At 34.6% G+C, this 24,173-nt stretch overlaps 1 protein-coding gene across 1 annotated transcript; it reads left to right on the forward strand.

Annotated features, from left to right (window-relative positions):
* Positions 1-457: 457 nt before the first annotated feature.
* LOC108906571 lies at positions 458-22,395 on the forward strand. Its single transcript, XM_018709871.1, has 3 exons — positions 458-648; positions 21,610-21,798; positions 21,915-22,395. Exons 1-3 carry the CDS (start codon positions 531-533, stop codon positions 22,061-22,063), a joined length of 456 nt encoding a protein of 151 aa, XP_018565387.1. The 5' UTR covers positions 458-530; the 3' UTR covers positions 22,064-22,395.
* Positions 22,396-24,173: the final 1,778 nt, after the last annotated feature.

Raw genomic sequence — 24,173 nt, forward strand, 5'->3', positions numbered from 1 at the left:
TTATTTATCGTCGTGAATGTGCAGTCAAACGTTGTCGGTGAAATTGGCGGACACCTTGTATTGTTATGCATCATGAGTAACTCAGACTTAAACAGTCCAAAAACAGTTTCTAGTTTTTCCAGTATTGCAATTTAAATATGCTTGTGTATTATTTTCCGGTACGAAATGTTTTAAACAAACTTTTTAAAGGAAAACCAACTGTTACAGTCTAAAAAAACATGCAGAAGCTCTGCATGCACATCTAGCACTTCCCAAGATCTGACAATAGCATCGAAAACATTTACTTTTCACCTCCTACACCGAATCAGATCCCCGGAGACCGCTTCGCGAGGCGCCGCGCCGACGAATTACACCGCGCCACCCCTTAAGGATCCACCTAGAGCACCATCACCGCAGGAACCACCGACGGGAACCCGTTGGGGGGGAGCCCCAAGCCTATATAACCCGGCGTCCGCGACTGGGTTCTTCAGTTGGTACTCGAAAGTTCACCGAAGTGGTCTTCTTGGAGGTCAGCAGTTCCATAAAAAAAAATGAAGTATTTCGTGGTGTTCGCCGTTTTCCTAGCCCTCGCCTATGCCGCTGAGGAGAAGGCCGACGCTGAGAGGCCCAAGACTTTCAAGAGGCTGATTCCCGCCGACGTTCTCAGAGGTAAGTCCGTAAGGACGGCGATCCCGGGGAAGAGGTGTGATCGTGCGCGGCTTGCTGGTGGTGCGACGGGCGGAGGGCGGAAGGATTTCCGCCAGCGGTAGCGCGAGAAGTGCGAAAAAGGGTCGTGGATATCGTCGGGTCGTGGTATCTCGCGAAAGGATAAAAGTATAATACAAAATTGATGCATTTTTGTTTAAGTTTTACGAAAAATTGAAGTAACTAGTACAGATCTATGTGATAAATGAATAAAATCTTAAAATTTTATTAACTTACCAAAATCTAAATTAATAAATACCCAAGTACAAATAATATTTTAAATCGTATTAATTTATGTATATACAGGGTGACCAAACATGAAGCCTCGTATTCTTTGGTGAATTTTATGTAAACATTGTCCAAAATCTCAGGGCTTTTCCTAAAATTTACATGCTCCAGTGGCGGAGATACAGGGTATCGGTGGCATATTTTTCTAAATAAAATAGTACGCCACTACTTTACTGTAACAACCATGATATTTTCGGATTCGTCCTTCAATTTTCTACAAATTACTACTCTTTTATGTTTTTCGAAAAAAATCAGATTTTCGAGTAAAACTTAAAAGACCAACTGAAAGCAGTGGCGTACTATTTTATTTAGAAAAATATGCCATCTCCGTCACTGGAGCATGAAAATTTTAGAAAAAGCCCTCAGATTTTACATAAATACATGTGCCCTTTTTGTCACTTTGACATAAGAGACAGGTTCTTACAAATACTTGCGAAATTAAGGATTTTCTCACAGCTCAATTGCTACGAAACTGATACTTTTTCTTTCTTAAGCCGAAAATGCTATTTTTCGAAAAGTTTTAAAAAATGGTGACATTTCCCAAGTGTCAAAAACACACTTTACTTAATTGGAATGCAAAATCCTTTTTTGCTTCAATGATATGACTAGGTACTTATTTTTGAACATTTTTATTGAATACATTTTCAGATGTTTTCCTAATTTTCCTTTTAGTATGCCACATTATGTCTATTTCATATTGGTCTTAGGTAAAAGTTGGGATGCTGCATTTTCTGCGATTTTCGATATTTGAAATGACGAATATCCTTCATCATTTGAAAAATCCGTTTCACTTTCCACTTCATTCATATTTAATATTAGAGTCGTAGTATTTTAACACTAATTGTTTCTTAATATTCTCTATTTAAATATTGTTTCTAGACCCAGAATCAAAAATAACTATTTCGTCATTTGAAACGAAGAAGAAATGTCATCATTTTGATTTTTTACAACTAAATTTCACAATTAGTTAATTTAATTTCAACTGAACATGTTTATCTAAAATCTTGGGTTGGTGGTCGATAGGTTCGAGGTGTCTGTACTTGAATCGACGAATGCCACTGTTGCGGGTTCGAATCCCGCGACCGTAAGACCGTGGATCAGCTATATTCGTAGGGTGGAAGATGGCCTAGTGAATAATAATATGCGGCCCCCTCTCCCGCACAAGTCTCCGACTTCTGGGTTTAGATTAGTGAGGGGTAGATATATTATTATTATTATTATTATTATTATTATTATTATTAAAAATATACAAAGAAATAAAGTGAAGACATCTTGCTTCACTAGTGGTAACTTTTATGCGACAGCGACCTTTTTCAATTGATGTGTTGCTATGTGGAAATAACTAAAGAAGTGATAATTTGCTGTAATTGAATTTACTTTTTATAAAATTGAACACCAAACACTACTTTTTTCGTTCACGCATCTTAAGGTTGACTTTGAAAAAAAAGAAACCCGCAATAAAATAGTTGAAGCTAGTTTGATTTAGACGAAACAAGCGGTATATTTAGCTACCAATTTTATTTGAGGTCCAGTGAAAAAAATCATGGTCAAATAGTTGATAAATTTCCACTATAGAAACTAAAAAGTATGCTTTTCTATGGTACCTTAATTCAATTACAGTTTAGACCTTCAATTTTTTTAATATCTTGCCCTTTTTTGAGCAAAGCTGTTAATAAAACTCGGCTATTTCTATAGTAAAAACATATTTTATTTAATACTATTACTTGTTCTAGAGCAAAAACTGATAGTATAAAACAAAGTACAAAAAAATGCATTGTATAAAATTTTCTATTCCTCAAACGTTAAGGCTATTATATTTACATATTTTCCATCTCTGTTGCGTAAATCCTCATTAATATTCAACATTTCCAACAAAATATATAAAATACCGCACCTTCGAGGTTATTTTTAAAAAATTACAGAAAACAAATTTTAACTAGGTTAAATTCCACTTTTGTTTACAAAGTATTGCTCAAAATAGTGTCGCAAGAACCGTTACAAAATTTACATGATTAAGTATACATTGTGATACCCTTGTAAGTAATTGCCAAATAAAATTCTCCGATAAAGAGGCTTTGTTAATGACTACAATCATTCCAGGTAAAAATCCGGTATGCAAGTTTTGTTCCGATCACCGTTAACAATTGTTTCGACCTTTTAATTATTTATTTTTAACGTTTAAGCGTGGGAAATACCTGAATCAAGAGGTGTCTCCTATCTTACAACCGATGCATTAAAATGAGCATCGCGGGAAAATTACGTGATCTTTGTCTCTACGCCACTGGGTAACATTTTCGACGCCAGTCCTTTTAGGAATATCAAATAGCTGTATTCAATTATTTTAGAACGTCAGCTAATTTCGAATTAATTCATCTGAGGAGTTACCAAACCGTTTCAAAGTAACCAGTCATTATTTCAATTTAATTGAGGTCTCGTAGAATTTATGACAGCATGCAATTTTATACTGCAATTGTGCATTTAATAGCGTGCTTCTATAAAAGACCAGGACTTGATACGTAAACCAAAAGTAAGCGGCTAACTTTCACTATACGCGATAGTTCAAATGTCAATGATTGCTCTGCTATAAAGAAAAGATTATCCAGCAAATTTATTTAAATAAATTAGCTTGTAAAGTATTTCGCTTGCTAAGTCCACGGTTTATTGTTGCCGGGTTCGTGTCTATTGCATTATATAACAAAATTCAGATTAATATATATGATAATGCTTAAAGGAAAGCTCGGCAGTTTGCATAAAAAATTAGGTTGAGTTATTTGGGCGTAACAGGAAGTTACTGGTTGCAGATGTCTTTGCAAGTTGATAACTTTACTTTTTCGAAAACTGCCGACATTTTCGTTAAATTTTCAGTTGATAAAGTGAGTTTTTTTATCACCTAGCTGCAAAATACTTTTATGTTCTAGAACGCCAAAGTCCTTTTCGTTCTAGAACATGAAACAAATGTCAAAATAATTTGTCCTTTCTTCAAACTTATTTATGATTTTATTAATTAAACAATATATATTTTAAGTAATATAACATTTCAATACAAAACAGTCATAACTATCCTAAAGAGGACGATTACAATTAATTTTGCACTACCTGTAAATTGAAAGTACCGATATTGCAGTGAGTTAAATTTGTCAGATTCAATGCTTGGCATTGGCTATTGGCAAGTTCCGTTAGACTCTGATGAAGATGGTAACCATTTATTTGCGATTGAAATTTTATTTTGTATAGAATTTCTATATATGTCTCCGCTACCGTACTAGAACGCCACCCCCATGTCGTTTAATGGTGGTAATATCGGCCCCTGCATCGGCTAACAGTGGCGGAAAAATCACAAAACATCTCTGAATATAAGTTTTGGATACAATCATTGATTAATTATTTGGGTAATCGAAATATTCAAGATCTTATTGTCTGTGTGCTTATGTCTAAATTAAAATAAATGTTGCCTTGAATGTGCAAATTGTTCGAATGGAAAGGCTGACAGCGCAAAAAATTAATAGAACCATGTCAACAGGCAAGTAATTTTAGTGATTGTTTTCGTAATAGTTAATAACAACAGTTGTAGACCAGGAAATATTTCTCCTGTTCGGTCAAGTGTATTTAGTTCTCTATTCGAATGTTCCTCTTCCTATCGATTAAATCTGTTATTTGTACGAAGAGCACAACTGCTAACCGTTTGCTCTCCGTATCATCCTGTGCACGAATACAACCTAGTGTTGGTGAAACCGGACGACAGCGAAACAAGTAGCTCACCTTTTCCTCTTGAATACATTAATAGCTAATAAGCATCAAGTGGGTCAAGCTTACATGTCGAGAGGTTTATATTCTAATTCGAACATTTGTATGATACTACCGCGTTGAAGTCGTCTTACCGGTAGTATCTACCTCACAAAGTTAAAGGTTGCGTAATCACAGCGCTGATAGTCGAAAACTAGTCTAGTAGAACGGTAGATGCAATCACGAGGTTTCTAAGGGTTTACGTAAGCCTTTCCTTGTTCAGGTGAAACTGGGTTTGGTATGTGAGAATGGATGGTTGGAATTTTTCCGCGGAATGTGCTAGAAACGATATCTGGCGTTTTAGGAGCATTAGAGTCATTATTTGTCTGTAAAAGTTATAGAATTCATTTATCTAATTGCTTCATCGAAATATACCGCGATAGTTTATAACAACATTTTTCACAGTTACTTAAAGGATTTAAAACTATTCTACATGGGCGTAGATAGGGGTCAGGTGTGTGCACGGCCCACCCCAGAAAAAAAGATCTAATTTTATAGTCTTTGTCCTATCGCTAAGTCGGTGACTGCGAATCAATTCAAAACTTGTTCAAATTTTATATATCGGGAAGTTGCTGATTTCTGAGAGCTTTTTCGAGCTTATAGCACTGGGCTCACCCCAAGCAACAATTGTAGCTACTACGCCCATGCTTATCGATGTAATAAATAGCAATTTATTTATGATAATCTAACCCTGTGTAATTTACAAACCAAATATTTTGAATATACATCGATTTACAGTTATACAAAAACATAGGTACAAATATGTAATCTATGTTTCGATCTATTTTGCAGGTTAAAAAACAGTCATAGAAGCTAAAGTGCATTATTTAACCAATTCCGACTGATCAAAAGCCACTTTAGTCATGTAACATATGATTGATTTAATAGCAGAAACGTCAGATTTTACAGCTATACAGGGTGATTTAGAACCTATCCAAAGAAAAATGTTTGAATGTACTCTTTTTGAATTTTGTAAATAAAAAATCAAAATGGGTAATTCAAAAATTATTTAAAAATACACTGTACTGCACTGTAAAACCTGACCTTACGCAATGCAAAACATGCAGTCGGCTACAGACACGGCTGCAAAGTATAATAAAAAATAATCGGAGATATTATTATTAATTAATTAAATTAATTTGTGGTTTTAATTAATTAAATAATTTGACTTACCTGATGTTATTATCCAACAACTGTTCAAAATTTTGTCCACCGACATGTAAATACATTTGGGCCCGTCTTAACCAGTTTCTACGAACTAACACAAATGTTATCGTGCTTCACCATAAATTAAAACGATATCCATCAACTCCGAGTTGCTATACACGAAATCCATTTTTGACACTTGAAAAACTAATGTAAACACTATCACAGCAACGATAATACTAAAATCTAATTTTAGTATTCGAAATCGCCACAGTAGCCCAACGAAGTAGAGGTTGAAAATACTACAACTTCAATAATTTTTTTCTCAAGAACTATAAGGATTATACTAATTTTTTAAATTTTTTTTACGATATTGACTTGATATTTTATTTAGACAAATATACCACCGATACCCCGTATCTCCGCCACTGGAGCATGTAAATTTTAGGAAAAACCCTCAGATTTTGGACAATGTTTACATAAATACATATACCCAATTTCAAATTATTTCACTTACTAGTTTTTAAATTATTTAAAAAAATTAAAAATATTTCTTGAAGTTTAACACCCTGTATCCTTTTAACGAAGATAAAAAATAAAGATAAAAACTTTATAGGGAAGACTCCCCTTAAACATTACCAATGAATACGAGGTTTCATTTTTGGCCACCGTTTTTGAATCACCCTGTATAATCAACTATAAATCTGTTGCAATTTTGTCCAACTTTCTAAGGTTTTTGAAATGTCAGTATATATTTGTCTATTAAAAATTCTATTTCCAATTACCAGCAGGAGTTTAGACAAAATTTTACAATTTCAATTTTTTTTTAAATTTTTGATCGGACAAATTACATTAATAAACAAATTATTGGTCTAAAAACTCCTTTACTATATTTGTTTTAGTGATTTCAAATCCCAAACTTATTTAGCAACAAAGGAAGTGCCACAGGGTTCCTATCTAGGTCCTCTGCCGTTTATTATATTTATTAACGATTTGTGTGAAGTTATAGATTGCAACAAACTATAAAACTTTTATTCGCTGATGAAACTGATAATTTAAATATCATTTAACGATTCACTGAGGGAAATATCATTTAGCTATAAGTAGAAGTTGATTAACCCAAAAAAAGGTGTAAGGTAGGCCGGGGCTGCCCCCAGGGAGGCGTACTGTCTCCCCTGTTATGGGGATTAGTGGTGGACGGCGCACTGGAGGGCCTTAATCGAAAGGGATTTTATACACAAGGCTATGCGGACGACTTGGTCGTTCTCATAGTCGGGAAACATAATATTATCGTTTCAGAACTCATGAAAGAGGCTTTGAAATGGATAGATGACTGGTGTAAGGGGCAGGCACTGTCAGTAAACCCTGACAAAACGGTCGTAGTACCCTTCACTAGGAGAAGAAATTTAACTGGACTCTCTGAACCTATAATAGGGGAGAGGGGCATTACATTTTCCAGGGAAGTAAAATATCTAGGAGTGATACTGGATAATAAGCTTACCTGGAATGCGCACTTGGAAAAAGTGGTGAGTAAGGCGAAGCAGACACTGTGTGTATGCCGCCGCCTTATTGGGAAAACCTGGGGACTGAAACCAAAGATGTCACACTGGTTGTATACGTCGATAGTAAGACCCAGGATTCTTTACGGCGCGGTGGTATGGTGGCAGAAAACACAACAGACCACAGCGAAGGAAAAACTGAATAGAATTCAGAGATTGGCCTGTTTAGGTATAACGGGGGCGATGGCATCGACCCCGACAGCTGCACTAGAAGTCATGCTAAATCTGCCACCGCTGCATATAGTGGTGGAGAGAGAAGCGCGGCTAGCAGCATATCGACTCAGGAATAATAATGACTGGAGGGGTGGTTCCCACTCCAGGATCAAAGATACATCTATGTCGGAACCAATTCTTGGGATGGTATCCGACAAGATGGTTCCAAAGTTTCACTTCCACAAGCCATTTGAGACTCGAATAGAGGATCAAAGCGAGTGGGAGGAAAGGTTTAATACCCTGGAAAGGTGGAGCCTAGTATGGTTTACAGATGGCTCCAAAATGACCAGAGGGACGGGTGCAGGAATATATGGACTCAGACCCAGATGGAGTGCAAGCTACAGTCTGGGGGAGTTCCCTACTGTATTCCAAGCAGAAATCTTCGCGATAATGGCGTGTCTGGCAGAGAATGTACGTAGAGGTTATAGACGTAAACTCATATATATATTCTCTGATAGTCAAGCTGCAATTAAAGCTTTAGCCGCACACAAGGTAAGTTCAAAACTGGTGTGGGACTGTTTACAAATGCTGACTGAACTGGCCACCAACAATACAGTCAGACTGTGTTGGGTGCCAGGGCACAAAGGCATTTGTGGAAATGAGAAAGCGGATGAACTTGCTAGGAAGGGATCCGAGACAGTGTTCATTGGCCCGGAGCCCTTCTGTGGCACATCTCCCAGTGTGGTCAGGCGGGCTCTGGGCAAATGGACAGAGACAGAACATAGGAAATACTGGACTTCAAGGCCAGGACATAGCCATTCTAAGGAGCTTATGGAGTATCCATCGAAGAGAAGAACGAATGAGCTACTGAGCTTGAATAGAATCCGGCTCAGGAGAGTGACAGGACTCATAACGGGACATTGTCACTTTATGAAACATCTACATAAGCTAAAGCTTGTAGACAGTCCGGTCTGCCGAGGATGTGAATCGGCGGATGCAACTTCTCTGCATATCCTGGGCGAGTGCCCGGGATTTGCACGTAGCAGAATGGCGCTCCTTGGGAGACCCTATTTGGAACCCAAGGAACTGAGAGAAGTGTCAGCAAGGAAGCTTTTGGACTTTGTTAAAAGGACAAATCTACTTGCTGAATAGGACTAGTATTGGGACGCACAATAGGCCTAATTAGGCCGCGGTGCTATGGGACTTATTGGGACCAACCACTAGATGAAGATGAAGATGAAGAACCCAAAAAAATGCCTTCAATGCTTAATAAAAAATATATTGCTAGGAGGTGAAAAATTTTGTGTCAACTTTTCATTTTTTGTTGCAATATGTCTTTATTTGGACAGTCTCTTTTTTTCACTTTTAACATTTGTTAATATTATTTTTAACAGTACCTAACCTAAATTTTATAAAACATTTAACGACCGCCAATTCAACTCTCTCAGCTTATTATTAGAAATTGTAAAAGTTTCAGTAATTCAACACCGATTTCGCCGGTCTAGACGTCACATCATTTAACTCCAAATAATGGCGACCTACTAAACACAATTGCCCATTTACCTCCCTTATTGTTGCAACTTTGCGAATATCCGCTGTTTCTGAACACACCATGGGAAGCTCAGTTCCCGGAGAACAATGGGAGCCGCGATGGGGACCGTAAAACGATCCTTTGAACGTCGATGAGCAGAAAGGATGGTAAATTGTTTTATAATACGTGAATCATAGGAGGCGTACGCTCCGGAAAATTTTCCATTTGTTACGGACCCGCTTAAAATAACACGAAATTCGTAACGGCCGGTGAACGGTCGGGAAAATGTGCAGCGTTTTACAGTTAAGCGCGTTTTGTTTGTTTCGGAGTGTGTGGATGTGACGAAATATTATTTAGTTTACCGTTAGATGTTCCTGATAGGAAATTTGAAACAAAAGGACGGATTTTAATTGACGAAACGGGACCGTTTCGACACAACACGGAATTTATCCGCAATAGTAATCACTAACAAGGCGTATGAAATAAAGTATGAAGTTTAGTAATATTAATTAAAGAGAAACGGTTTTATTTTGGCATTTCTTTCTTTATACAGGATATTCGGGAGCGAATGGGCGATATACTTTTAATTTTTGAGACAATGGCACGCAGATACAACGGGCATGATTTTAATTTACGGGGAATGCCTTCAAAATTCTGAATAAGCATCTCGGTTCTACGCGGTCTCAAACATAATTCATAGAAAGTCTAAGTGATATCCGAAGGAAGAATTTCCACCAAAAATTTTCAATTAAGTTATGAGTGGGCTTTGTTAGTGGTGTCCTAATTGGACATTTCATTCTACCACAAAGATTAATTGGTCTATCGTTTTGGAGAATGTACCATTTAGTATTTGAAAGGATGGAATATGATTTTTGCATGATTTGCACCATATTTTCGATGCAGGGTACCCAATTTTCTAAATGAAATAATTCTAGATAGATGAGTCGGACGCAATGGACCTATTTTATGGCATGATCGATCGCCAGACCTAAATCCATGCCATTTCTACCTGTGGGGGCATATGAAATCGTTAGTGTATAAAATAGAAGTTCAGATGATGGAGTTTTGATAAAATTAAATATGCAGTACGCGCCTAAAGTGTGGAATACATTCAGTAAAAACGAAACAAATTATTTTGGGAAAAATCCTCGAACAGGTCGATTTTTAATTTAAAAAATACATATTTTAGCATAAAAGGCGATTTTCAACCGTCATTTGTTTTCGAGTAATGACATCGACATTTTTTAAAATAGCAACCCCTATTTTTTTCTTGAATCTGAAATATCGTTTCATTGTCGATCCGACAATATTAAAATATTGCCATCTTACATAGGAAAGTTTTCGAGTAAAAGACGATTGAATGTTAGAAAATTTTATTTTATTCATTAAAAAAATAACAATTCCTATGTCAAGCAAATACAATTCGTTAAGTTTTCTACCTAAATTAAGTGTTCGAACTGCCACCCACTTCTTGACAATACGCAAGTTTGTGTAAAATTTCTTCTTGCACACTATGAATTATTTCTGGGGTAACTAACAATTCTGGAGTTCTTCTAAATTATATGGTCTATTAACGTACACTTTGGGCTTTAAGTAACCCCATAAAAAATAGTCCAGGGGTGTAAGATCTGGGGATCTCGCGGGCCATTCTATCGGTCCTCGTCTGCCGATCCACCTCCTAGGAAAACAATTGTCCAGAAAATCTCGAACAGGGCACGCATAGTGCGGAGGTGCACCGTCTTGCTGATACCATATGGTGTCATCAGGAATATCAGGGTCATTATCGTTAGGAAAAATTACTGCAAGCGCTGGAACAAGGTCATTTTGTAAAAACTCTAAATATTTTTCTCCTGTAAGGGTTCCTTCAAATAAGAAAGGCCCTACTATTCTGTTGTCAACTATTCCAGCCCACACATTTCATTTATGTGGGTGTTGGGTATGTGTCTCTGCCATCCAATGAGGATTTTCCCGACTCCAATGCCTGCAAGTTTGACGGTTCACTGTACCATTCAGACAAAACGTGGCCTCAAAACTATTTGCCGGTGTAAATCTCTATTTACTTAACATAAATCCATCATAATTTCACAAAAGTGTAAGCGGCGGTCGGGATCGTCTTCATTGAGTTTCTGCACAAGTTGAATTTTGTAGGGATGATATTTTTCCTGCCTCAGGATACGTAGCACTGTGATCTGACAATTTCATTGTTTAATGCAACCAATCGTGAAGTATTATGAGGATTATCTACCATACTTTTCAAAACATTCTGTTTGTGATCTTCACTAACGCTTGGACCTCCAAGTTTTGGAATATCTACATTGCCAGTTTCTCTAAATTTAGATTCTATCTTACTGACTGTTGATTGGCTGATACGGGGATCTGGATGTTTTTCATTAAATAAATCGCAAACTTCCTCCTGCGTTCTAGTCTTATCCCCGCGTCCGAAAAGAATTAAAATTTCAGTTCTTTGTGTGACAGTTAAATGCGCCATAATACTTTAAATTCAACAATAATTTTTATATCGCTTACAATACTTAGAAAGTCGGTATGACAGTGACACTTTGTAAAGATTTACACCTACGTGATCCATAAAAAACTTCAGGCATTTCGAAAAACTATAGGCTTTTTTTCGCAAGTGAAGTCGTATGTTGTAGTATGTGTAGTATGAGTGAATATTACGTTTTTGCGAGAATAGTCAGTCATTTAAACTACTATGTGACGTCACAAGTTTAGTTCAAATGACTGAACTCTTCACCCTTCAGCTGAATATTCTGTTGGTATATTCAACTAGTATTATCAGCCGGTAACTTAACCTTTTTCTTTTTGACATTTTGTTTGAATGAGGATAAAAATCGTTCAGCAAAATGATGGATTCTGATACGGCTGTGGAAGTGGTCAGTTTAAATTTAAACTTTAGAGGCACAGATGTTTTAGTAAACGTAGACGTTGAAACAGCAAATATTTTACTTAGTGGTAAGATTAATTTTTTATATGGGATATATTTGCGATCCACTTTGCTTCAGGATTATCCTCTTTTTTTTGTGACCTAGGCCAGAGATAATATTGGTGGAATCATTTGTAATTCAGGTCTTTTTTGTATGAATTACATAAAAAACCGACCTAACCTCTTTCTAGTTTAATTTTTTTTATAAAAAATTTAACATACTTTTCACGCTTTATAAATTTGCCACTTAAAAATATTCCAAAGAAAGCATTGATATATTCCTTCAGTTTTATTCGAAGCAAATACATTATTATTTAGTGAGATAACACCAATTCTCACAACACAAGCAATAAAGGATAACAAATTATGGTTACTGGTTAGAAGTTAGAACCCATATGTCAAAGTCGTCAAAATACATATTACAATATGACAGGCTGCACCACTGAATAGTGAATAGTGAATATATACATTTTCGCGATCTGTTCAGAAAAAAGATGAAAACAGATAGAAACAGTAACTACAAGTCAGACGTATTCACAAATATTCACTCGCGAAAAAAGCCTTAAATTTGATAACGTTTTTGCTTTATCTTAATTGATTTGGGTTTTCTAACATTCAATCGTCATTTACTCGAAAACTTTCCTATGTAAGATGGCAACACATTAATACTGTCGGATCGACAATGAAGCGATCTTTCAGAATCAAGAAAAAATAGGGGGTTGCTATTTAAAAAAATGTCGATGACGTCATTACTCGAAAACAAATGACGATTGAAAATCGCCTTTTATGCTAAAATATGTATTTTTTAAATTAAAAGTCGATCTGTTCGAGGATTTTTTCCAAAAAAAATTTGTTTCGTTATTACTGAATTTATTCCATACTTTTAGGCGCGCACGGTATACAGGGTGGTCCGAATTTTATGCAGGAAACTTTGAGGGCAGACAGATCTCTTTAAAATAATAGGTGTTTGCCTTATAAACATAGGTCTAGAAGGACCTCGTTTTAGAGATACAGGGTGTTAAAGTTGTTAAAAAAAATAATTTTCTGTTTATATCTCCGGAATCTATAAATCGATCTCAATAAAATTTGGTATAGATAATGTATGACAGTAGGCCTTGCATTCCCCAAAATGCGAGCTCTAGAGGTTCAACCAGTGACGTACAACTGGACAGGGGTCGCCCTCTTTTTATAAAAAAACCTACGCCACTGTATTCTTTACAACATATTGTAACGGATTTATATTCTAATGCACTAAATACGTAAAAAAGGTAACGTGAATTTTTTTCCCTAAGATTCGCCGTTCTCAAGTCATTCATACCAATACAGCCCCTTGTGGCAGACATTTTAAGCCATAAGATTACAAGAATATTTATGTTTATGCTTGAAAGTGATAATTCAAATAGATGGTTTTCTAAAGTTTAGAAATTATTGGGAATTTGGATGGTAGCAAGAAGAAAGGTCCACAAACTTTATTGCGAATTATTCCAAGTCACACTTTCACAGTAAAATTCGTCTTGAAAAGATCTTGTTCGAATTTCATGACGTAGCTTCATCGATCCAAAGTATTTTTAGTAAGAATTCTGGATCATGTTATGACTTTAACAACCACTGACAAAAATTCAGGCGTCTCTCTGCATCTTCCGGAAGTAAATTTTGCACAGGTTGTAAATGGTACAGACTTCTACCATCTTTATGTAGAACTTTTCAAATTTTCGATTTACTCATCCCGAGTTGCCGAGACGTTTTTTAATCCAAAAAGATGAAAGCGACGAGTGTAAAGAATTTTATTGAAGTGCTTATAAATTGCACTTACTTTTAAGCATAAACATAAACACTATTGTAATATTATGGTTAGAAGTATCTGCCACAAGGGGATTGTATTGGTATGAATAACTTGAGAACGGTGAAATTTACAGAAAAAATTCAAGTTACCTGTTTTACGTATTTTGTGCATTAGAATATAAATCCGTTACAATAACTTGTAAAAAATACAGTGGCGTAGGGTTTTTTTTATAAAAAAGAAGTGATCCTGTCCAGTTGTACACCACTGGTTGAACCTTTACAGCTAATATTTTAAGTAATTCAAGGCCTACTGTCATACATTATCTGTATTAAATTTTATTGAGATCGGTTAATAGATTCCGGAGATATAAACAAAAAATCAAATTTTTTTAACAACTTCAACACCCTGTATCTCTAAAACGAGGCCGTTCCAGACCTATGTTTATAAGGCAAACAGCTATTATTTTAAAGAGATCTATCTGCCGTTGAAGTTTCCTGCATAAAATTCGGACCACCCTGTATATAGATTTAAAAATATACTCCTGTGGTGCAAATATGGAATCTGTGGGGTTAATAGAAATTCATCCGTTTATTTGAGGAATTCCAATGAAACGGGATAATCAAAAAAGTAATCAGCACTTCTATAAACGACACAATTATACTGAATCACCCCGTACATACAACTTCATGTCTTATTTCCTTTTTTTTTAGTTCTGCAACGCATTCACTTTATCTAAAAAAACCAGTCCAGATAAAAGTCGACCGATTTAATTCAATAATTAATGCATTAACATTAAACGAGATCGAGACTAAAAGTGAAGTGAAATAATGCTGGGTGCGGTTGCAACACATTACACGTTGAAACCGGTCTGACCGACTGAAGAACGTCAATCTGTAAAAGTAACCTGATTCCAAAGCGCTGCACACCATCAACGTTGTTTAATGACAGCGTACAGGAAATAAATTTAGTTTCCAGCTCGCTGGCCACGTACAGTTGTGGACAGTAAAAAGTTCCCAACCTAAACTACATGTCACTTTGATTCGAAATTTTCACTTGAAGTCAAATTTTTTATAATACCTAAATATAGATGTGGCGATGTCTATGACCAATTGCAGATGCTAGTAAAAAGCACATTTCTTTGTATAGTAAAATTTTACATTATTGGTGCAGTTCACTAATAGATGCGCTGCAAATTTCTAAGATGTCAGACATAAAGGTGATCAATCAACAGCAGCCTACGTGAAAACTTTTTAATTAAGTGACTGACTTTTTAACTGACGACCACTGAAACAACACATATTTTTGGTCAATGCATATTTTTAGTCTGTTAAAACAATATTATTTTACTGAATACAAATATTATACTGATTATAATCAAAAACATACAAGAAATACAAAATGAATACAATATGAGTAACGTAACCAACTTTTTTGATCATCTTTACAGTGACTTCGCTATACACCAATAGATGTCGCCCACTCCGTATACGAATAAACGCAATGCAGAAAACCTAACCTCAAAAAAGTTATGCCTTTAAATGTTACTGAGTAAAATCTCAACACGCTTGTAATTTTTCTCGGAAGACACCACTTCTCTATAGTTTCCGATGACCGCTCATGCTCTTTCTTGTACTTTCACTCGTCCTTAATGAATTCACGACGTTCCTCTCCATCGTGACGCTCCGAAATGTCATTACCGCATCATCCGAGACACCGAGACCACCCCCCATCGCAAAACATTCTCTTCGGGCCGTTTACATGTCGGCGTGTATCTGGGACACTTTCGATTGCAAATCAGACGGAAAAAAATAATAACAAATCGCCGGCCCATATTCCGCGAATCGACGCGAGACCGAAAGTCGCCGCTTTCACTGCACGTCTGCACAAAGAAATTGCTGTCGCTTTTTCGCCGTCACCGCTAAAGGGTAACGGTGTTGCCATAAGAGTATGTAAATCATCGGGTTGAGAGGTAAGGTGGGAAGAAGCCTCACCTTTTGAGTTGCGAATCGAAACCAGGGAAAGTCTAGGTTGAAAACGAGAATGGATTTATTTCGATTTTGGAATACATAACTGTACTCATGAGCGGTTGAAGAGACAAATTGAGAGATAGAAACCTGTACAACCTCTACAAAAATAGTGACAAGTGACTAGAACAAGAAGAAGAATAAGAACTTTCCCAGTAGTGGAGAAATCAAGTACACTAAGCTTAAGGAAAAGTCGAATCTCACTTATATTGTACAATTTCACATCATATCAAGTGTAAAACCAGCCCTAGACATTCCAAAGTTAAGTGAACCCAATATTACAGTCTATTAAGTTGTGTAAAGTAAAAAGAAATGTTATTGTTTGCTAAAACACAAGTCGGCGTGCCGCTAAACTGGACATCGAAAATCTTTGTAATAGATCGTCATGCGGAAAACCAATATTGGGATAAAAACCATTCTCTTTTTAGCATAAGAATTTTAGAAATCATCATTGAATACGTTCCAAGTCATCTGCGTATACATTAAAGTCAGGGAACCAAAATTTATCACTAAGGACAATCGTGGAAAAAAGGTACCAACCTATAGCGTTTAAATCTATTATTTGACCTTCTATCTACAAAAAAATGGTAAACAGTAAAGTTTTAGCAAAGTTTATTCCGATCTCAAGGAAGTGTATAAAAAAACAGTTGATTGTATCAACAGGGACTGGAACTCATGTAACTTAACCTCAAAAAAAGTATGTTCTCGGGACAGGTAGCAGCTGATGGCCTCTAAAAGACAGACATAAACTTAACAGTACTGTAGCATTTAGCATCCTTAAGAATTTCGTCGTACCAAACTTCAATGCAACACTTTGTATTTCGGAAAAGATCTGGCCAAAGTTTGATCCATAGGAAAAACTCTTAGTTTTTGATGTTCGATCTCCATTTATCTCAATACCCGCTTATCCCAAATACATTTGGATCAAGTGCAGATCATTTAAATTACCATCAATTGCTGCTTTGTTCAATTTCCACTTATATTTCTGTCCCAGAAAAAATTTTGATCAAAATATTTATCTGAAAACTTGTTGGAATGGTTCACCCAAACATTATATTAACATTTTTTTGGCATATTCAAAGTTTGATGACCAACGACAATTTGTTAGAAAAATGTTAATGGAAAATCGTCAATATAAACAAAATTTATCATCTTTAATGCACAATACCACATTGCCTTTGGAATGTGATCAAATGCTGACGCCTAAACTTTGCAAATTCAACAGAAATAACAGTTTCCGTTTGTATTACTAATAGCTGCAGCCGCCCGGAGACTGTATCAAATGGACATAATTACCCATATAATTTTTTTCATGACCTTCTGGTGTTGCAAAATGCCTCGGATCGTAGCGTATCACGTTGTCCCGCGCCAAAACAGAAACAAAGAATTACAATGCCCGGTAATTGCCAGCCAGTCGCACTACTCCGCAACGCTAGAGTTTCTTGTATTGGCAAAGAAGGTACCGTTGAGAACAAAAGCAACACATTTACTAGGTGTGTTTCTACAACAGTTGAGGACTGATTTGAAACAATCAGAGACATCTGACCAATTGATTCGTGACCTTAGACTTTGATAAAACATAACGCTTGAAGATTCGAATAATAAATGGCAAAAAGTGGAAAAGATACAATGGAGAGATACATATTCAACTGTCTGAATAAAATTGTAATTGGGGTAATTTCCTTTATCCTTGCGATAGGTAATTACGTGAGATCATCGTCATTTTGGATCAGTTTACGTGTAACACAGTATACGAGGCGATGTAAACTTTTGTTAAAAAAATACGTCGGGGAAAAGAAGACAAACTTCCTTTTATAAACACAATAACGTTTTCCATAAATTCCCAAATTTTCGACATTTATTTCCGTTACAATTTCTATACGTCATTAACAAGAACACTGCAGTAATGTATTTTACGCAGGTTTTGTTCGTAAATTCCATTTTAGCATCCACACCTACTTCATAGTTAATCGGATTTGTCGCAAAAAATCGGCAAGTTGTCATTTTTTTACACATTTAATTAGTTTTGTTCGGTAGTCGAAAAAATCCTGCAATAATATCTGTTACATACTTGGGAAACAACCTTGTACGTATTCCGAGGAAAAAATTGAAAAAAACAATTGGGTGTACTTCAAGGCAGTTTGCAGAAGGAGGTAAATATACCGGATGCACAAGGCGTTTGTTTTAAGTCGTGCCAAATTAGCTTTGCATAGAAGAGATCAATCATTTTTTGAATTTTGAATTAATTATCTGAAATACAGTTTAAAAAAAAGTTACCAGTATCTTTTTTATACAGAGAATCGATTTAGAACCAGCCTATAAAAATACTACACTGAAAAAATTAACTGTACTGCCTTTCCTTGTTTATTAAAATTATTCTACAGTTTCGCAGTTGCTGCCAAATGCTTGTACTGTGCGTTGCATACATACAAACATGTACATAATTATATTCAAGTGTAACATGTTTCTTCTGGCAATTTTTTTAGCGATATTCTTTCCTCGTCTGTTTTGAGAATGTTGATCTCAGTTCTCGTGGAAAAAAAGCTGTTTTTAACGGTTCGCTAGTCATAATACAATTACTACACCTCCACCTCTAATTAGTTTATTGTCGTTTAAATGCGGTGATTCACCATTTGGTCGCGGTTCGGTAATGGCAGGCATTATGCTAACGAACAGCACTTGTTAAATAGAGGTTTTTGTTGAAAAACTCTTTGTTTTATTGCAAATTACTACACCGATTAATCACAGAGGATTCGTGATACTTATTTTGTAATATTCGGTTATAAAGGAAGATAATTTTGAACCTGTCCCCAGATTTGTCTTGAACAGGTGAAAGACAAAAAAAATAAATAAAGAAACATTCCCCTTCATTCTCCAATCGGTTTTTCTCTTTTCACCCAATTCAGTAAAAATAATAAGTGAGAATGACGCAAATAAATAATTACATACTATACAGGGTGATAGGAGCGGCTGTATAAAAATTTAAAAAGTCAACAAGCAGAAAAAGTAATAAATTTTATATTTTTTTAAACTGCTCTAAAAAATGTAAAATATCTTTTCAGAGAAATAGATATATTTTTTAATTTTTAGGAAACTAGCCGTGCCACGATTATGCGTTAAAAAAATCTATTAACAAATACAGCCAAAAGAAATTGATATATTTTCAAGTTTGTAACATCAGCGCTAGGGGGCGCAACTGCTATAGTGTTACAAATAATTGTCGTTTTTTCGGAATTTCCCTTATATAACCTATGTTGAAAATACATTTTTTAAATACACTGTTAAACCCTTCACAAGTTTTGTATGAACTTTTTTTTTGTTATTTCCGTAGCAACGCCAATATGAAAGACGCCATCTTGAAATTTTAATGACGGCTCATTTTAAAGAACTATTAATAACATTTACATTTATGATACCGGAATAAAAATATTATTTTCCTGTGCAACGGTAGGCGACGGTAATCAGAAAAGTTTTTTAATTGTCTCCTTTTACTAAGAAAAATTAAATGCAACGAGGTAGGTTTTTTTCATGGTTTTATAGACCATTTATTAAGGAAAACAAATACACAAACCGGAGGTCGATATCTTCTTTCGTTTTCAAGTTAATGCTAAAATAGTAAAGTTGTGATAGAACATCCTCTTTAGGCGAGCGGTTCACCCCTTAAAAGATGTTTCTAATTGAAGGTAACCGACTAAATTTTTAAAACAAAAACCTACAGCATGAAACTTTTTATTTTATAAAGTGTATTTTTCTGATAATTTACATATTTTTTATATATTTTTCGGCGTGGTCAGTCAAATGTTATAAACAAGAAAGTTGTAAAAAAAATTATTCGCCGAATGGCTTTGAAAGTTTTTTATTGTAAAATGGACCAAAAATAAACCCTTTTTGTTCTTCGACAAAAATTCGAAAAATGCTTCGTTTCCGAGATATTTACTATTTAATGTGAAAAAAGTGACGAAATCGACAAACTTTCGAAATTTTTTTCTCAAAAACTACTGAACAGTTTAATTCTAAAAAAAAAGCATAATAATCGGCAGATCTTCTACTTTAAGATATATTTTTTTGGTGTAGGTCAATTATTTTATTGAAGGTCTAAAGCGAGTAAAAAACAGTCTTAAAGAAAATCACGATAAACATACGCATCAAAATGGCATAACATAATGTTATTAGGATATTTTTAATCGATATATAACAATAACATTTAATAATTCAATCCGCTAATGCGGAAATAACCATAATTTTTCCTACATTTATAATAATTAAATATAATTTCTACGAAAAATTGTAACTGTTTGTCATCGAACCTGGAATGCTGTACAGTCTGTGCGTGCTCAGGTGAATGTCAGAATGTTTCATCCGAAATTGATGATGAAACGCTTATTTCAACTCAAGAACTTGTCGAAAATTGCGAAAAACTTATTATTTAAAAATTAAATAAAAAAGAAATTAATATACTTTTAGTGACCTTAATATTTTTGTAAATTAAAAATAAAATAATTATCCTATACCTACAATAAATTATCCAATAACTTTCGAGATCGCTAGGTCAATTATTATTATTACGTTAATTTTACGATTTAAAAATCTTATTTAGTTTAATTTTGTATAACTTTCAAGTCAATTTTAGCCATTTATAAAACCAAAAATCGAATATGTATTTAAATTTTACTAATTACTTGCAAAAACCCTACTCCGGCTACAAAACCAAACAAAATGATATTTTGAACATTTGTACTGTTAACATATATCGATTAAAAAAATCATAATAATGTTTATTGTAAATTGTATAATGTAATCCAAAATATTGTAAAAAGAAAATTTAAATTTAAAGTGTTATCATAATTTTCTTTAAAAGACTTTTTTTACTCGCTTTAGACCTTCAATAAAATGATTGACCATTACCAAAATAATATGTCTTAAAGTAGGAAATCCCCCGATTATTATGTTTTTTTTAGAATTAAAATCTGTAGTAGTTTTTCAGAAAAAAATTCCGAAAATTGGTCGATTTCGTCATTTTTTTCACATCAAATTGTAAATATCTCGGAAACAAAGCATTTTTCGAATTTTTGTCAAAGAAGAACAATTGTGTATATTGTCCATTTTACAATAAAAAAACTGGCATTCGGCGAGTAATTTTTTTTTACAACTTTTTTGTTTTTAACAATTGACTGACCACGCCGAAAAATATAAAAAATATTAATATAAATATATATTATCAGAAAAATACACTAAAAATAAAAAAGTTTCATGCTCTAAGTTCATGCCTTTCTTTAGGGGTGAACCGCTCGCCTATTTATTTAGTTCTCTAAATAACATTGACATAATCCAGGCCAAAATTAAATTGTAAAACTATACCAAGCTAGTCTTTAAAAAAGTACTTGCTATATTTTGAAATTTCTTTTGACTGTATTTGTTAATTGATTTTTTACCACATAATATGCAGCCGCTCCGTACCGTTAATGGATCACCCTGTATATACTAACAATTGAAAAAAACACTTATATTTTCAAGTTATAAAAAACAATTGTTTTCTTGTACAGCCGTGGACAAAAAGGTTTGCCACCTAAAACCGCTAAAGTTGTTTAAAATACGGCTGGCAAAAAAATAATAAGCAGTTCCAGTAGGCAACTTTTTATCGTCCACAGCTGTATAATAAATTTTTAATATTTCGAAGTTAGTTTTCTGCAGTTCACAATCTTGATTTTCCGTTGCAGATTTCCCCGGCATGTGCTTCGCTTCCACCAGATGCGCCACCGTAGAACCGGGCAAGACCTGGGAGCTGCACCCCTTCTGCGGCCGCTCCACCTGCGTGGTGTCCGAAGACAAACCCCCACGTCTCTTGGAATTGGTTGAGGACTGCGGACCACTTCCCCTGGCCAACCCCAAGTGTAAACTCGACGAAGGTTAGTAGACACCTAGTTATGAGGAGTATTTCGTTAAAAACGAGGTCGCTTAGTCTAAAAAGTGTTTGAGGTTCAGTCCGAGGGCTTTGCATTGATTTTTATGTGTTGCCCTGCAGATAAGACCAACAAGACCGCCGCTTTCCCCGAATGCTGCCCCATCTTCACCTGCGAGGAGGGCGCCAAGCTGGAATACCCCGAGATCCCCACCGTGGCCCCAGTACCCGAAGACGCCTCAGCCGAAGCCTCGACCACCCCCAAGGCTTGAATGATTTTTTAATTCTTTACTAATTTATTCACTTTTTTTCTTTTTTTTTATTTGTTTTCGTTTTCTTCTCCCTCCCGTGATCCGCCCTCTTCCTTACTTTGCAGTTAAAATATTTGGCGTTAAAAAAAATGAGATCTGAGCATATTTATTTTTTCCGTCTTTAAACGCTGATCTTCAACTGTTTTACTCTACTCTGAACGCTTCATGAAATTTCTCTCTTAGTGATCGTAGTCGAACAACTAAAGTAGGTCTATAAAATGTGATACAATCTATTTTTTTTTATATGATTTTCCGGTTCATATTTTTATATTACAATTTTCTTGTGTGATTGTTTTTTTAATTATTTTTTTTTTTTGTAATCATGATTCGGAATAAATTTAATTTATTAAATTATATTTTTTTTTATTTATTTTTTGTTATTTTATTTTGTATTATTTTATTATTTTTATTATTTGCATTTTTTTTTGTTGTTTGATATACCTAAACTAGATTTCCTTGTGGGTGGTAGCTCCAGATGTATTTAAAAGCTTTTGGTAAGTAACAAGTATTTAAAAAATATACATACAGGTAGTATCAAAAATGTATGAAAAAAGCATGACAGTTTATGAAAATTCACACAGTTGTACCGTTTATAGGTCCGGATAGGGCTCCTGTATTGAAAAAGTACAACAGTTTGATGTTCTATTCCCAAAGCCAACATTTCTACCCAAAGCATATTCCCATTTTTCGGAAAAATAATTTCTTAAAATAGTGGTGTCAATACTTTTGTATCTTCCTATGCTGTCAAGATACCCTTGTTTTCTTTCAATTTTCACTATTGGAGAGAAAATTCTTATTTTAAAATTATATCAACATGTATCTCAAAAAAAATTTTTGGTTTAATTGGAATTAAAAAAAATGGATACAACTTTCGAAAAGCGGCATATCCTTTGACAGTTTTCGAGTTCCTTTCAGAAAATTTTCAAGCAGGTTTCAAATTGAACAAATTCATTTTTTGCTCTATTTTAAAGGTAGATATTAACCTAATTGAAAAATTCAAACAATTTTTTTAAAAATATTTTCAAAACAAAGACAAACAATGTTGTTCAATACTAGAAATCAAGGCATGCCGATATTGCAGGAAATGACTACTATATAACGTATAGGCCATGCCTCAACTAGCATTACATCAGCAATACTCGGTAAAATAGCTAGAAATAAATAATTATACAATATAAAAACTAAAAATGATGTCTAAATATAATTAATACAAAAACACATCTCCGATACAACGAAATTGCTAAATAATGCAAACGTTCAAAGAAATATCCTGTATTCTTGCTGTACTATTATCACCTTTCACAAAGACCAATCGTGTAAAAAAAATATCTACTACATAACGATCTTTTTATTTCCACACTTTATTTGGGATTGTTTCATCAAGTAACCTTCCTTATTGTATGGAATTGTAAATATTAGTAGAAAAAAAATGATATAGAGGGTGTTAGAAGTTTAACTGCCTTAATTAACAGACGATAGAATACATTAAAATATACAAAAAAACGTTATATGACATGGGTCCTAAACTCGACCATTTCCGAGAAAAAAAATTATCAAAATCTCCAACTTGATGTACAAAAGTTCGATTAATTAAGGAATATTGACATAACTGCGTCCATAGAACACCATGAAATACAATGTTTATCACTTTTTTTTAACTTCTTTATGCTTAATTCTAAATGATAATTAGCGTCGTAATAAATTTAAAATTCATATCGAGCAATGTGTCCAGCAATACGCAATTCAGTTGGTGTTGATATCTGGAATTGAACCGTGTTGGAGTGTTTTTTGCGTACCACTATTTCCTTTTCTTGAGGTGTTTTCCAGCGAATACGCGAAAATTGGATTCGAAGGTATCGTGCGTACATCGAAAATGGTGATGGACATTTTAAGCAAATGTTGTAGTTTGTTTTGTACTTGTGCGTTTAAAAATTACTGAATTTTGCTTTTTGGTAAGTACCTACCTAAATTATTTTTAATACGTATGATTATTTGGTTGGCGTGAATCTTTGGGTACTTTATTAATTACATATTTTTCAAATTCATAATTTGATTAAAAATTAAGTTCGTG

Source organism: Anoplophora glabripennis, unplaced genomic scaffold, assembly GCF_000390285.2.
Source record: "Anoplophora glabripennis isolate ALB-LARVAE unplaced genomic scaffold, Agla_2.0 scaffold108, whole genome shotgun sequence".
NCBI lineage: Eukaryota > Metazoa > Arthropoda > Insecta > Coleoptera > Cerambycidae > Anoplophora > Anoplophora glabripennis.

What these genes read in the sequence shown, in the direction of transcription:
- LOC108906571 (XM_018709871.1), top strand. Translation starts at nt 531, where the DNA reads ATGAAGTATTTCGTGGTGTTCGCCGTTTTCCTAGCCCTCGCCTATGCC. An exon ending in TCCCGCCGACGTTCTCAGAG is followed by an intron (nt 649 to 21,609) that starts GTAAGTCCGTAA and finishes TTTCCGTTGCAG; the next exon opens with ATTTCCCCGGCATGTGCTTC. An exon ending in CAAGTGTAAACTCGACGAAG is followed by an intron (nt 21,799 to 21,914) that starts GTTAGTAGACAC and finishes GTTGCCCTGCAG; the next exon opens with ATAAGACCAACAAGACCGCC.